This window comes from Myodes glareolus, chromosome 26 (genome assembly GCF_982192425.1).
Source record: "Myodes glareolus chromosome 26, mMyoGla1.1, whole genome shotgun sequence".
Classification (NCBI taxonomy): domain Eukaryota; kingdom Metazoa; phylum Chordata; class Mammalia; order Rodentia; family Cricetidae; genus Myodes; species Myodes glareolus.
In genome coordinates this window covers 1,743,159-1,758,504 of record NC_142051.1, presented here as the reverse complement: position 1 = coordinate 1,758,504, position 15,346 = coordinate 1,743,159, and the positions used below count along the sequence as shown (strand labels likewise).

Here is a 15,346-nt window from a genome sequence, read left to right as displayed (position 1 = left end):
GTTAGATGTGCACTCAGACCAACCTGTCCTTGACACAGCAGCATGATTTTAAGTTTCCCATCTCCCAGGATGGAAGCAAATCCTTTACAATTATGCTGCATGTTTCTGTGGTGTTGGAGATTGAATCCAGGCCTCGTGCAAGCTTGGTGAGTACACTGAGCTGCACCTGTTGCCCCAAATATTTTTGGTCAGGGACACCCTTGCCCATCTTGTCCACACAACACACAGCCATGCTCGGAATATGTCACAAATAGCATGCCCTGTCCTGGAAGGACCATCTGGACTTCGGGAGTATTGTTTAGACATTCTTGTCCAAGATCTTAAATTTGGTCTCTCCCGGAGTATATTTGATGGTAGGGTTTTCTAGTTTGGACTTTGTTACATTTGCAAACAAAAAGTAGTGGAAAGAGACAGCATTCAGTACCTGAACATTCCTTATTGACAATCAGATAATGTAAATTTAATAAGCTCAGAGGTAGTCATGGTCCCTCCACAGCAAATATTACAATCTAAGACAATCTGAACATACTTATTTTTTGTTTTCCAAGACACATTTTCTCTGTGTAGCCCTGGCTGTCCTGGAACTAGTTCTGTAGACCAGACTGGCCTCAAACTCCTGGAGATCTATCTGCCTTTGCCTCCCAAGTGCTGGGTCTAAAGGTGTGAGCCACCACCACTCAGTTCACTTTGAGCATCTTGCTACTGGTTTTTTAATGCTAATCTAGCCACCGCCCCCACACACCCAGGTCACAAGGAAGGCAGGCGTGAGCTCACAGACACCATTAGATGTCCCCTCAGCCTGCTGCTGCAGTAGAACAGCCATGCTGTGCGGACCTGTACACATTTCAGGAAACAGACTTCACCCAGCATCAGTTCATAGTCCGAAAGCACAGCCAATGTGCACTGTTTTTAGAGGCACATGCACAAGTTTGCTTCTGGAACAAAGCATGGCATTGAGAAATGGAGAGAGGAGGCCAAACATGTCTGAGTCACTCAGCAGTTTATTGGGTGAAAGGCAAAGCACCAGCTTGTGATTCTCTAGACACCCCCCACTATTCATCTTAGTGTGTGTGTGGCAGGGTCTCTTATATAGCTCTGACTATCCTGGGACTATGTAGACCCACCTGCCTCTGCCTCCTGAGTGCTGGGATTTCACCCATCTCTGTTTGAATAGCACACAGGTGAATGTGTGAAAGTTTCCTTGAAAATGACATGATTCTTGCTGACCAGTATTTCAGTTTTCAGCTCACCTTTAATAAGATGTACTGCCTTCAACGTAGTTACCCAAATACTGGCTGTGCTTTTTCTACCTGGAGGAGCACGGTGGAGCATGGGTCCCCATCACCCTGCTCTTTCACGTCTCTGTACAAGGGTTACACCTGAATTTGGAACCTCAAAGCATATCCACCAGGCTGGAGGACACAGGAGCTGGGGAGATTTGAGGACCCAGACCAGAGAATAATTTCATGGTCATGTTTTGTCTTGAGGGTGGGAGTAAGTGGAGACCGAACCCAAGACTTCGTATATGCTAGGCACACTGTCACCAAGATACACCTCACGCTGTTTAACTGACTCTATGTTGGGTTTTGATACAGATTTCTGATTTAAATAATATTATTTTAAGAAAGACATAATGGTCCAGACTGTAATAGCTGCTCTGAAGGCTGAGGCAGGCAGATTGAATTCAATGCCAACTTGGATCACAGTGAGTTCCAAGTCCAGCCTACACAATTTAATGAGACGGAATTTTAAATTCCATTTAATGTCAGAACGGAAAGTAAGAGAACAAAAAGTAGCTGTGGCTCAGATCACTTTCCCCGTGTGCGCCAGCCCTGGGTCAGTCTCCAGGAAGACACATCTGTGTGCAAGTTATTTCAGTAACAAGTTTTCTGTTCGGCCCATGAGCCCATTCAGAAAACAGCCATTTCCTTTAAAAACTTCCCAGGGAAAGGGTGTCTGCATTCAGAACCACCTTGACCCCATGGCAAACCAAGTCTGCGCTTACAAATTTGATTGTTTTTTGTCTTTCTAAGATGGGTCTCACAGTCCAGGCTGGTCTTGACGTTGCCTCCCAAGAGCTGGGATTACAGGCATCAGCTACCACACCTGGCTTAGTCTTCTCTACTTCAAATGCACTATACCAAACCACTTTCTGAACTATTAATATATGCTTTCCAGATATTCATGCTATTTCCAAATTCTGAAGTGGTTAAAAACTACAAATACTATTGATATTAAAATAAAGAGTAAGTTTGGCACCAAGAAAAGGCATCCAAGATGCCCATGAGTCTCTTCAGCCTGTCAGTCTCAAGCCCTCACCGTGTGCCATGGAAAGTGCACAGCATCCGGGAGCCGCACAGCAGAGTCACGACCTGGCTTTTCCGTTTGAGCTTTATCCTTATTCATCACGTCTCTTATATCACGTCTCTTGCTGTGTAGCCCCGCTGGCCTAGAATTCAGAGATCCCCTTGCCTCTGTCTCCTCATCTTGTGTGCTGGGATCTCTTAATTCTTGCGATGAGTTAGCATGAATTTACTTTCACAGGTGGCATTTCTACTTCAAACTGATTGAATTTTTTCTTTCTGGTCTAGAAGGCAGTGTGTAGTGCGGCTAACAGCGAGCAAACGCCCTCTCAGCGGCCTTACAGTGTGCTTACTCGCATATCTCTGGAATGTTTTTCTTTTTTCTTTTTTTTAATATTTATTTATTATGTATATTCTGTCTGTGTGTATGTTACAGGCCAGAAGAGGGCACCAGACCTCATTACAGATGGTTGTGAGCCACCATGTGGTTGCCGGGAATTGAACTCAGGACTTTTGGAAGAGCAGGCAATGCTCTTAACCACTGAGCCATCTCTCCAGCCCTCTGGAATGTTTTTCTTGACGTATCCATGAAAAGTCTCTCTCTCTCTCCCTCTCTGTGTGTTTGTATGTGTGTGGACACACTAGTGAGCTGGATGTTGCGAAATATAAAACTTAATTTCATAAAATTGCTCAAATCATTACAATTCTGGTAAGGTCTGTAGCAGGTGGCTGGAACACCTCCCCCAACCATTTATTTCCTATTTTGCACCAGGCTCTGAGAATACAGGAGCGAACTTTTCCAACAAGCAGATCCTGGCTTCAGAGAGCTCATGCCGTCCTAGAGAAGGCCAGCATGAAGGAGATGGCTGCTGTAAAGTGATAATCAAGACAATCAGCGCGTTTGAAGGGTCTGGAGGCCTGGAACTACACGGGCTAGGAATGGCAAGGCTTCCAGGTTGATGATGATGCTTGGAATGCAGTTTTACTGAGTGGGAAACAAGATGTGGCCCCCTCCTCCAGTGCTGTGTGGAAGATGGACCTGGTAAAGAGATACCCAGGAGCCAGAGACGGTGAAGCTGGGTCAGCAGTGAGGGAGAGGATGGGATGGATCCGTAGAGCAGCTTTCAGTGATGCGGTGAGGGTCACACAGGTCGTACCCAGGTGGCTGTGTGTAGTGAGCAGCTTGCCATGCATCTGGGACTTAGGCAAAAGACCAGGATATGGGGCGTCATCTTAACAGGACTGTGGCACCGGGTGCAGGGAGGCAAGGACACTGGCATGGGTTGCGCTCTGTATACACATCAGGCATGTTTGTCCATTTCCTCTCTTTTCCCCTTAGAACACCGGAAAAGTAGACGTTCTTAGTTCTGTTATCTAGAAATTTCTTCCTTTGGGGAGAACCACTTATACGCAGAACCAGCTCTTTACAAATGGCACACATGGCAAGGTTGTATGTAGTGGATAACCAGGAAGTGTCCGTCCATTTGGGTTTCTGTATACAAAAATTAACCTTCTTTTCCTTCTAGGGATGTCTGTTTTGCTTCTCAAGTTTCTTACAGATTTCCAGGACCATGTCTGGATGATTTGTATGTGGGCGGCTCTTGCGAGGCAGCGGCCTCCATTCATCCAGACTGAAGATCGCCTTTGTCACTGCTGAGCTGGGGAGCATCCAGTTTTCTTCCTCTTGGAAAAACAGTAGAGTTTATCCCACTGTGGTCCCACAAGAGCGACAGTTGCCATAACCTGGAGTAACCAATCCCTGATTCTAGGCGGTGAAGGGGCTTGAGTTTCACAGTTTACTTAAATATGTGCCAAAGAGTCATGAAGAATAGGAACAAACTAGGCTTTGTTGCCGCCGAGCAGTTTGGCCTTAGTTTGTACAGAGGAATGGTTGGGCACAAAGGCTCTGATACGAGGATGGGATCCAGATGCCCTCGCAACGGGAGGTGAAAATCCTTTTTAAGAGCGCTGAAAGTCTGGGATTTCCTTGGAATAGTCAGCTTTGTGAGGTGTGGGTCATGTCCAGGGACTGTAACCTGAGCAGGAACAAGAACAACTACATGAGTGATTGCAGATGCGTGGGGCTAACGCTGAAGACCCGGTCTGCACCACTGCCAGGTCTGGGTGAGTTTGCCCAGTGTCTGCTGATGCCAAGAATTACAAAACGAAACCAGGACAGATACTGGGTCAGCATCTGGCTATGCGAGGCAGGAGAAAGGAGGAAGCAGTGGCTCATTCTGCCACAGTCATTCCCTAGAGGGCGAGGTAAAGATGGCTTCCTTTGTATCAAGCCTATACTAGTATCCTTATTGGGTATCACGACTGTAAGCACTCTGCCCAATTTGCTACCCTTCACTTTGCCGTTGACCTAAGTAAGTGTACAGTTCTACTCCTTTTTCGTATGCATGGTTTTTTCTTGCATGCAGAGCTCACAAAGACCAGAAGAGGGCATCAGATCTCCTAGGGTTGGAGCTACAGATGGTCATGAACTGCCACGTGGGTGCTGGGGCTTCAGCAGGGGTGGGTGGGGCTTCTGAACTGCTGAGTCGTGTCCCCCCCCCCCCCCCCCCCCCCCCGCTTTCTTCAAAACAAGACAAAAAAAAAAGCCTTGAGGTGTTCTAGCTTCGTTCTTGTATATCTTTTTTTTTAATATTTTTTTTATGGTTTATTTAACTTTATTTTATGTGCATTGGTATGAAGGTGTCAGATCCCCTGCAACTGGATCTTCAGACAGTTGTGAGCTGCCATGTGGGTGCTGGGAATTGAACCCGGGTCCTCTGGAAGAGCAGTCAGTGCTCTTAACCACTGCGCCATCTCTTCAGCCCCGTTCTTGTATATCTTCAGTTAGATTGTGATTGTGTATTTTGAGGCCCTGGCTGGCCTAGAACTCGCTGTACAGACCAAGTTGGCCATGGACTGAGAATCCACATGCCTCTGCGTCCCGAGTGCTGGGATTAAAAGCCTTCTTTTGAGTCCCTTGTGCATCCTAGAAACCAATCTCTTAAAATTAAGTTTGCAGACCCTTTCGGGGGTTCTGAAGGCTGTCCCTGAATCTGCTGACTGGCTCCTTTGCCATGCTTCTGAGTTTATCTCCTTGTCTATCTTAATCTTTGTACCTTTGGGGCCCTATCTAAAAAACTTTAGAGACATATATACCGGACCACGGCTGTGACCAGAATCCAGGCTGGACTACACCAAGATGGTGTCTGGCTCAACAGTGGAATGGCTAGACAGAGTCTGAAGTGACAGCCTTCTTCAGAACAGCTCCCTGGACTGGCGCTGAAGCTTGTGATTATTCATGGTCCCCTGGCACACTGATGCTCGCTGGCACTTCCCTGTCTTCCTCACACAGTGCCAGTTCTCCTGCATGCCTTGGGTTGGGGGTGGGGGCAGGGCGAAGATGCCAGACGCTTCCTCCCTTCTTTCCTCTGGGTTCCTTTCCAACCATCCCTGTCATTGAGGCTTCCTGTCACTCCTTTGCTAACCTTCTGAGTTCTCCATCATTCATTCTGACAATATAGCATCTCCTTTGCTGCCCTGGCCTCTCTGGCAGGTGTAAAGGGTCAACTTGGCTTGCTTCTAGTCTGAATAATGAGATTGATGTATTTGTTAGAATAGCCATTTTGAGCTGGCAGGATGGTTCTCCTGCCAGGTGAAAGTGCTTGTGACAGCCTGACTCAGTTCAATCTCTGGAATGTTTGCTGGAAGGAACAAATAGATTCCCTTTCCCCAAAGCTGCCTTCGGACCGCTGCACATCTGTTATAGCACACATGTGTGCACATGAAAAGTTGAAAGAAAAATAGTACTTGACTTCTATTAAGAATTATTTGCCAGTTAGGAAAACATGATTTTTCTTCCTGATTTGCTCCTATCATTCCTTTCTTTTCTATTCCTTTCCTATCTCAGGTCTGATGTTGTCTTTTCTTTCTGCCTTCCTGAGCCTAGCTTTCCCCCTTACTTTGGACCGTCCTAGGTGAGCACTGTGCATTCTGTGTTTTCACAGTAGCTGGCCCCGCACACTTACGTTGATGACGTAGGACCCCGGCAAGAGAAGCAGGTAGTACTCTCCAAGTTTGTTGGTTCGAAATGGGCAGATGTGTTTTCTGTCTTGGACTTCCACAATTACATTCGGCAATGGATTTCCACTCTGATCAAACACTTGACCCTTTACACCTGCAAGACAAAAGGAAAACTCAATATGAATACCAGATTTGGGGCTAGGGAGATGGCTCTGTGGGTAAAAGTGCTTGATGGGTGAAACTGAAGGCCCAAGTTCAATCATTGGGAGAGAAGAGACTCCCTAAAGAGCTATCCACCGGCCTCCACAGGCATCCTGGTGCAATAATAATAAACTTTAAGGATTTAAAAGTAAATAAAATCTTTTATGGCTCATGGAAGAAATGTCCTCTTTAATGATTTAGAAACATATTCCTAGTATTCATCTGTACTAACGGTGCTAAAGACAGGAGAGTAATTTTGATGCCTGGTAAGTCATAGTTGCACTACAAGCCTGATTTGTGGCTCATCAGAGCGGAACACCGGAAGCAAGAAGAACCCGCTCCTGTCCTTCCAAGCAGTTTACTCCATCAAACTGTGCTGACACGTGATGGTGACGAACCCCACAAAATCCCAAACAAAGCTCCTCACTCACAAGCTAGTTGCCAACACATAAGGACTTCAAAGGCTTGTCTTCACACCAGGCAAACTGAGCGGCAGCAAAATTGTACCCGCACTATGGCTTGAGCCCTGGAAGTGACTGATGAGGTGCTCTTATTTTTGGTAAGAGCAGCCAACATTTATTGAGCAATTACTGTATTCTAGGCTATATACGAGGGCTCTGGGCACATGTTCTCAACAGATCTTCACACCAAAGTTGCAGGATGACAATGCTATTATCAGAATTTCACAGGGCCAAAGGAGGAACGAAGTGGTAAAATTCTTGCCTAGCATTAAAGTCAACTAAGTGGCATAGCCGGCCCTTAGGTGCCAGTTTCTGGAATCCACGTGAAACCCGTTATGCCCCACTTCAAGACTTCAATGCCCCCACAGGGCCTCCTGCATCCCAGGAAATCCTCTTCTTTGAACGACAGTGACACATATTGCAGGCATCTTAAAGTGAAGTCATTTATGTGTAAGACATAAACGAAAAGCCACCATGCTAAGCTCTTGGACTATCTCCAAATAGCTACACTCAACCATTATCTGTCTTGGAAGAAAAACACTAGGCACACATTATACAGCGTCCTCTAGAAAAGATTGAGGGGAAAGATGGAGGTTTTGACATTTCGCAAAAGAGCCCTTATCTCGACCACTAAGCAAACTTCTGACCCAGATGGCCTTCTGGTACCTTTCCTGTCCGGTTCCTAGCTCATTTCCCAGGGAACGGGCTATCAAAGGCCGCGTTTCCTTTCCATGGTGCCCGTGGAGGCCAGCTCCGCAAACCTATTTTCACATGACTTTCCCCTTTTTGCCTTTTTATTCAAAGTCCCTTACATTCGCTCTCACTATTTACTCAGGGTGCTGAAGTTGAAAACTGACAAGAGGCCAGTAGACCCAAAGGTTCAGAAAGACTTATGATGACAGGAGAGGGGAAAGTTAACAGTTGAAAAAAAACAAAAACAAAAACAAAGAAACAAATAAAAAAACCCCAAAACCACACCAGATAGTAAGCAAAGATAACAAATCCTGTTGTCAAACCCGAAGATCGTAGGAGGGGGCAAGCTTCACTGGGAGACACACAGCCTCCTGAGTTCTCCATGGTAGAAACTGGAATCGGGTCATTATTCAGAGTGGATGCCGGAAGAGTCCCCAGTTCCTTCAAGCTTGCTGATCATGGGGCACCCTGTTCTGGATCTGATGGAAGAGCCATCTTGGCCCAACATGATTCTAAAGCTTAGATACCTCTCTAATTCCTTAGAGACAAATTGCTTAATTTTGGGGAGTGGGGTACTAGGGGGTTGGGGAGTGGGGTACTAGGGGGTGCTGGAGGGGGGTCGTGAGTCATTCCTCAGCCTCTGGGTTCAGATCCACCTTAGAGTCTAGAGAGGGCCAGGACTGCAGCTGGTCACACTGTACTTTGTCTCCCAGAACAGGACACTGAAGGCCTGAAATTCAGACTTACGCCTGAGCCACCTTGGTCTTAGCATCATTAGGTATCTTTCTAAGCCCACACCAAATACCTATCTAACAGCCCCACAATACCACGGAGCCCAGGTCAGACTGAGGTCTCCTGTGAGTCCCAGCAGCCCCTCTGGAGCCACAGAACAGGATGGCACGAAGCAGGGCAGAAGTGTTAGTGCTTTCTCGAGCCTTCAAACAGTGTGGCGTCTCCACTGGCTCCTGTCCTCTAGGCCGGGCTATGCTAAAGCGGAGGCTTCCAGATTAGTCACCAGAAGTCACCTAGCATGCGGTGGAAGAACCCAGTGTGACAAAGCCCAGGGAGTGCCTGCATCACCAACAAACGAAAGTGCAAGAGTGTGCTTTGACCTCAGGCAGGGCACTAATAGGGACAGAGACTTTCTATTAAGTAATAACAACCACACATCAGTAATTTGAAAGTTTCATTTTTTTTTTCAAATCAGAAAAAATTTCTGAAAATCAGAAAAAAACATTACTCTCTTAAGCCCCTAGGGGGCAGGGTTGATTTGTTAGTAAACATACATGAGTTCTCATCTGATTACGGGAACAGGCAGACAGACAAATATTCTTGATATAACCCAATTAAATGGGCTTGTATTATTACTTCTGCACTAATACTAACAATACCGATGCTACAATTTGTGTGGTATTTATTGGGCTTCCCAGTCAAATGGCCACGGTCATAACCAATTCACATGGCAGGCAGGCAAATCCCGCCCCGATTCGGCACCTAGACAGTCACCTAGACAGCTAGATTAAAAGTCTGCAGGGAAAGCAGTGAGTGGGAGCCATATCATGGTCTGTCAACTTCCCCGAGGATACTGACGGACGGTGATTTCACAAGAGTTCCGAGTAACATGCTAAAGCATCAGTGCTGGGAGAACTCCACGGAAACCGAAATGTCAGAACAGCAGCAGAGGACCCAGCAAAGCGAGTGTAGAAAAGGGAGTAGGAAGAGCCAATAAATGTGTTTGTAATGTTATGCAGATGCTGGTAAGATTGGGTCCTATTTTAAGGATTTTTACATTTATCTATTTGGTGTCAGAGGCACTTGTGTGCTATGGCATAAGTGTGTGGAGGTCAGAGGACGATCTGCAGGAGTCAGTTCCAGGCTGATCGCAGGTCATCAGGCACGGTGCAGACATGTTTACCTGCTGAGCTATCTGGAGGGCTCAAACTAGGCTTCTGATGGGAGATGTTGTAAGAATACGATCTTGCTTTCCTGCTCTTTTGCCAGATTTACATATCAGTCAATGTGTAAAGTTAGGGGTACGCTGGGCTTTTACACTCTCAAATCAAGTGAACATGAATCATCCTGTTTTATGGACAGCAAGGCACAGCCTGTCCTGCACACCGCAGATAATATGCGTGCAGGGAGTTCAAATGCTTAGTCCCCAGTACTGAAAATAAAGCCCTGCCACGGGTCCCCAGGAGGTTTTGTATATGCTTGATGCAAAGATTCTACGCATGCCGTGTGTATTAACAAGTAGGAGGAGACACAAACCTAGGTGCACCTGTCTTATATATTCAATCAAAGAGGCTCTGTTATCATTCCAAAACAACGGCAGCTTCTCTTCTCGAGGATATTTGCAGCATGACAGCTCCAACGTAATTTCGAAACACTGGGCCCAGATGTAGTTGTAATCCTGCATTCCACCTAGAAGCAAGCACACCTCGTTTGCGTTAGGGTTGAATGCTGGAGGGGAGCCAAGCATCGCATGCCTAGGAGATGCGTGAGGTAACTGGGTTGGAGCCAACTGATTTTCAATTATGCACCACAATTAAGTGAGAGGTGGGGAAAGACCCCTTTTTATCTTCTGAAATCCTGCATTTCACACAGTTTTTCCCTAAATTGCATTTGAAGTGGAAAGTACTGGGGATATGGCTGAGGGCAGAAGTTACATTGCATATGGAGATGATGCTTTCTTGCTTTTTCTTTGTAAGAATAGTTTATTTGGGAGGGGAGGACGGTACTCATGTTCTCAGAAACATTTTTAATTAAAAATACCACAAAAAAGATAAAAAAGAACAGTTTCTTGACTACACCACAAAAGGCAGTGGGGTTCGCAGTGGGGTTCGCAGTGGGGTTCGCAGTGGGGTTCGCAGTGGGGTTCGCAGTGGGGTTCGCAGTGGGGTTCGCAGTGGGGTTCGCAGCCACACTGCCTGCAGAATGGGGCGAGAGGACGGAGCGAATGCAGACCAGTTAAGAATACCTGGCACTTTTCCAGAGAACCCCGACTTCAGTCCCCAGCACCCACAGCAGGTGGCTCAAAGTCACCTATAATCCAGCTCCAAAAATCTGACCCCTGTACACATGTGGTACACACACACACACACACACACACACACACACACAGAAAAACAAAACCAAATTTTTAAAAATATCTCAGTCTACCGGGCAGAGATACTCAGAGAAACCCTGTCTTGAAAAACCAAATAAATAAATAAATAAAAATTATAAAACATCTCTGTAAACTATAAAATTAAATAAAACCAGGAACACTATTTTTGAATTCAGAGAGCAGCTTCCTCCGTTAAGGTAGTAGTCATAGATATCAAGTCATGCAGGTCCTGGGACTCTTGCCTGTGAGCGGCAGAGATCTTACAGGAGCCCTGTGAGGACCTTGCAGGTCCTCGTTATGGCAAAATGTTTCTAAGGCTCAGAGAAAAGATGCTGTTGGTTTCTGGAAAGTTCAACTCGGGTCCTTGTGGCTTCCAGCAGTCACTGCTCACGGTCTCCTTCCAATTCTCTGACACTAGGAGACCCTAATTTCAAAAGGTTCTAATTCTAGCATATTTTGTAAGGCATGAAGTTTCATATGCTACATCTCTAGATTTATGTGTCTTATATCTTATGCTTGAAAAACGTGTTTAACTGAGGCGATTTTAGAACTGTCTTCCCTGTTTGCGGCATGTTGTATTTTATGGGACTGACCTCTTAGATTTGATGAAATGCAATCCTTTTTTTTTCTTCTTCTTCTCCTGTACTGTGGAGGTCTCATCATACCTAGTTAAGTGGTCCACTACTGAGCCACATCACCAGCCAGATAGCAGCTTTGAAAGAAGCTTGATACCTGGTAGGGTTTGAATAGGAAATGTCCTCCTATAGGCTCACGTGTTTGAGCACTTCACCCTCGGCTGGTCCTGGCAGAGGCAGGGCCACAGTGACAGGGCTAGAGGGTGGCCACTGCTTCCTGATCTGCCACCACTTCAACATCTCGAAAGTTTGCATGTGTCATTCTCAGACAAAAGTAACTACCACAGTATCCGCCTGAGAAAATGCAAGAAAACATTCTCAGTTCCATCAGGTATTGGAGAAGCTCAGTTTCAACAAAATGGTGCGGGGGTGGAGAGATGGCTGGCTGTGTGTGGCGGGGGTGGGGTGGGTGGGGTGGGGTGGTAAGAGCACTGTCTGATATTACAGAGGACCCAGGTTTGGTTTTCAGCACCCACACAGCAGCTCACAGCCCCCTGTAACTCCAGCTCCAGGGGAACTGACACCCTCTTCTGGCCTGTGTGGCGTAGCACACATGGGGTTCACAGACATACATACATAGGGAACATTCCCACACATAATATGGATTAATAAATAAATAATAATAAACATTAAAAAAAGAAAACCTCACAAAGAAAAGGTCAAAATGTCGAGTAATCTATGTAGACCCAGATTCTAGTGACAAAGACATTCTCTTCTTTTCAATTCCCTTTTTTTTAAACCTTATGGATTTTTTTATTTCTCTCTGAATCCATTTACACACACACACACACACACACACACACACACACACACACTTGCAAAAAAACTTGCAACAACTTTGGAAATTTCCACACATCTGGATGTCTGTCTTGGCAGTTACAGTGATCGTGAAGGGCAGCTGTGCCACAGAACAGAAGGTCCTTTGTAGCGATGAAGAGGGGCACCAGGACTACGCTGGCGACCTGAGGTGGGGGGAACAGATCTCGAACGGCAGAATGAATTTTAGGGTGCCTCCATGTCTAGCTGGGCCCACTGCCTGAACCATCAATTGTGGTCTATGCTTATTTACTTCATCTGGAAAACTGGCAGTGGGCCACCCAGACACAAAAGTACCAGTTTGTGCTAGATTGCTAGACAGCCCCTGCACCCAAGTGACAGCTGGGGAAGGCGCCTGTGGAGATGGCCTGTGTGCAGAAATGCAGACTGCAGCTTGCTATCGATGAGTCTGGGAGGAAAGGCCGCTCATCTCCAGCTATAGCTCACACCTCTTGTCCTCCCTCCCTGCATCTCTCCTTGTGTTTTCAGTATCTAGACTAGTCCCAGTTTCTATACCCTCCCAGGCTTCTGCTGACATTACTCTTTCTGATACATATGAGTTAAGCCATAGAGTGCAGACCTGTAAATCCCAGCTACTTGGGAGACTGAGGCAGAAGATTTGAAAGTTCAAAGCCAGCCTATGCAATTTAGTAAGCCCTGTCTCAAACTAAAAGTAAAAAGAGGGCTGGGATAGTTCAATGACAGAACACTTCAAATTTGTACTTGCGCGTGTAAAGCTCTAGCTTCATTCGCCAGTACTGCCGAGAAGACAAAACAAAACAGCAAAGGAACAGCCCTCCTTCTGAGTCCCCTTCCTCCTCTGTCAGCGCTCTTCCTTTTGTCTGGCCATCTTATTCAAGGGTGGGGAAACCAGAACCTCACTCCCTGGTCTGCCTGAAGAGCATTTCTTCACCATCTCTAGCTTCATTTATAAAAGTTGGAAGGAGACTAGCTACGTGGGCTCCACTACCCCATGGTTATAATCAGTGGCAGCTGTCCTTGTAGGAGGGACTTCAGTTCCACTTTTCTCCAAGGTCTGCACTACTTCCTGCCAGTGCTGGCTATCGCTGCAGACCCCTTTGCAACCCCTGTGCATTTTCTGACCCCCTCTTCCAGCTCTCATGGCACGGTGACCCAATACCTTATTTTCAGCCCCTGGAGGGCGAGAGGCCTTTCATCTTTCTTGGCATTGTTCCTGGACCCAGGAAGCACAGAGTAAAGGAGCGAAATGTCTGAGTGAATGCAGGAGGCCATGGGTAGGGAGGCACATCCTCCGAAACTCCAGGTCACCTCCACGCTCCTGTGATATTCCGGGATGGAGACCTGACTGGTACTTCTGGACAAAGGGCACAGACAAAAATAGGGAAGACAAACTCACCTTGCAGTGGATACCAGGAGTACCCGTTAGTGATGCCGTTGGGGAAATGCCGCTTGTTTTTACACTGATCTCCTTTCGTCATATTGGGATTCCGGGAAGCATAGGTATATGCGAGGTGTTGAAAAACGTCATCATCTGGAGTTAGACTTCGGGACAACAGTGTCCCCGTAGCTGTGTTAGAAAGACAAAGGGACACAACAACACATGAAAAAACATCAGTTGACACAGTCAGTGCACGCAGACAGTTTCAGTCCCACTTCAGAACACCCCCTTTGGTGGTTTGCATGTAACGGCCTCCTTAAGCCCATAGAGAGTGGCACTATTAGGAGGTATGGCCTTGGTAGAGGAAGTGTGTCACTGTGGGTGTGAACTTTGAGGTCTCTTGCTCAAGCTATGCTCAGTGTGACACTTGGTTCACTTCCTGTTGCTTGTGAATCAAGATGTAGAACTCTCAGTTCCTTCTTCAGCACCATGTCTGCCTGCACGCTGCCAGGGATATGCAACCCCTGTGAAAATGTGAAAAGGTCGTTCAACCCACAAAGGGGTTGCAACCCACAGACTGAGAACCACTAGAGTCAACACCATTCATGAGATTAAAAAACAAAACAAAACAAAAAACGGTAAACCATTTTGGTCTTATTTTCTTCTAGCCATATAATCTAAGTCTGTGATGCCTCTTCACCTGGCTGTAGGATTTCCCCCATGGGTATCTTGTTACTGTTGTCATTCAGCCACACCGCTCATCCACTGTTTAAGAATTATAGGAACCCAGGCAGAGGCAGGCAGATCTCTGAGTTCAAGGCCAGCCTGGCCTACAGAGCTACAGAGCTAGTTCCAAGACAGGCTCCAAAGCTACAGAGAAACCCTGTCTTGAAAAACCAAAATAAATAATAATAATAATAACAACAATAACAACAACAATAGAATTATAGGAAGAGCTGGCCATGTGGATCAGGCTACACAGCACTGGCCAAGCCTGTACAAAACTCTGGATCTGATGCCCAGTATTTCATAAACCAGACCAGGTGGTGCAGCCTGTGAGGGTCACAAGTTCAAGTTCAAGGTCATTCTCAGCTACATTGTTCCAGGTATTCTGTTACACACGAGATTCATTCTTACTCCGTTTTCTCCACAAACAAACAACAACAAAACAAAAGAAAACACCCCAACAACAGCAAGGATTGCTCAGGGTTAGGGAAAAGGAGGCTTTTTCTGGCCAGCCAGAGCAGGGCCACATCACCCACCTTGCACGCCATTATCGAAGGGGTAACTGGCCACCAGGGCGCCCCCATGGAGATTCGCAGAGAGGACAAATGTCTCGGTTTTCAGCCACTTCATGACTGCCAGTGTCTCCGGCTGCTTTGTCACGTTATTACTTTCAAAGGCATCAGGGAAGTTTCTGTTCAGGTCATAACTGTTGAAATTTTCCCTTTAAAAGAAAGGATTTTTTTTATTGGGGAGTGTGGCTCCAGGTGTTTCCCAGATGTGAATACAAGTGCAATGGATGATTGATGTGGGGACCTCCCTTGAATTAAAGTCCCAGTCCCTACTGTGGTTTGCGCTCCCGATGGGACATCAGTTACCGTGACAGAAGCACAGGCTGCAGAACCGGCTGCCTTCTGGGGCTTCTGTTCTTGGGATACTGCCTTTTAGACACGGAGGCCACGGAGAACAGTGAGGAACCCAGGTGACAGCCAGAATGCGATGCCAGACACATGGCTCTAGGCTAACTG

General features: G+C 46.5%; 1 protein-coding gene across 2 annotated transcripts in view; it reads right to left on the bottom strand.

Annotated features, from left to right (window-relative positions):
- Positions 1 to 983: 983 nt before the first annotated feature.
- Positions 984 to 15,346, bottom strand: part of Cpm (carboxypeptidase M) — a 67,381-nt gene continuing 53,018 nt past the window's right edge. For both annotated transcript variants that reach the window (XM_087902005.1, XM_087902004.1), the window contains exons 5-9: positions 14,858 to 15,042; positions 13,614 to 13,784; positions 9,947 to 10,099; positions 6,329 to 6,477; positions 984 to 4,339 (exon numbers count right to left, since the gene is read on the bottom strand). In XM_087902005.1, the coding sequence (XP_087758131.1) occupies positions 4,100 to 4,339; positions 6,329 to 6,477; positions 9,947 to 10,099; positions 13,614 to 13,784; positions 14,858 to 15,042 (898 nt within the window). In that variant the 3' untranslated portion in view covers positions 984 to 4,099. The remainder of the gene's footprint in view (positions 4,340 to 6,328; positions 6,478 to 9,946; positions 10,100 to 13,613; positions 13,785 to 14,857; positions 15,043 to 15,346) is intronic.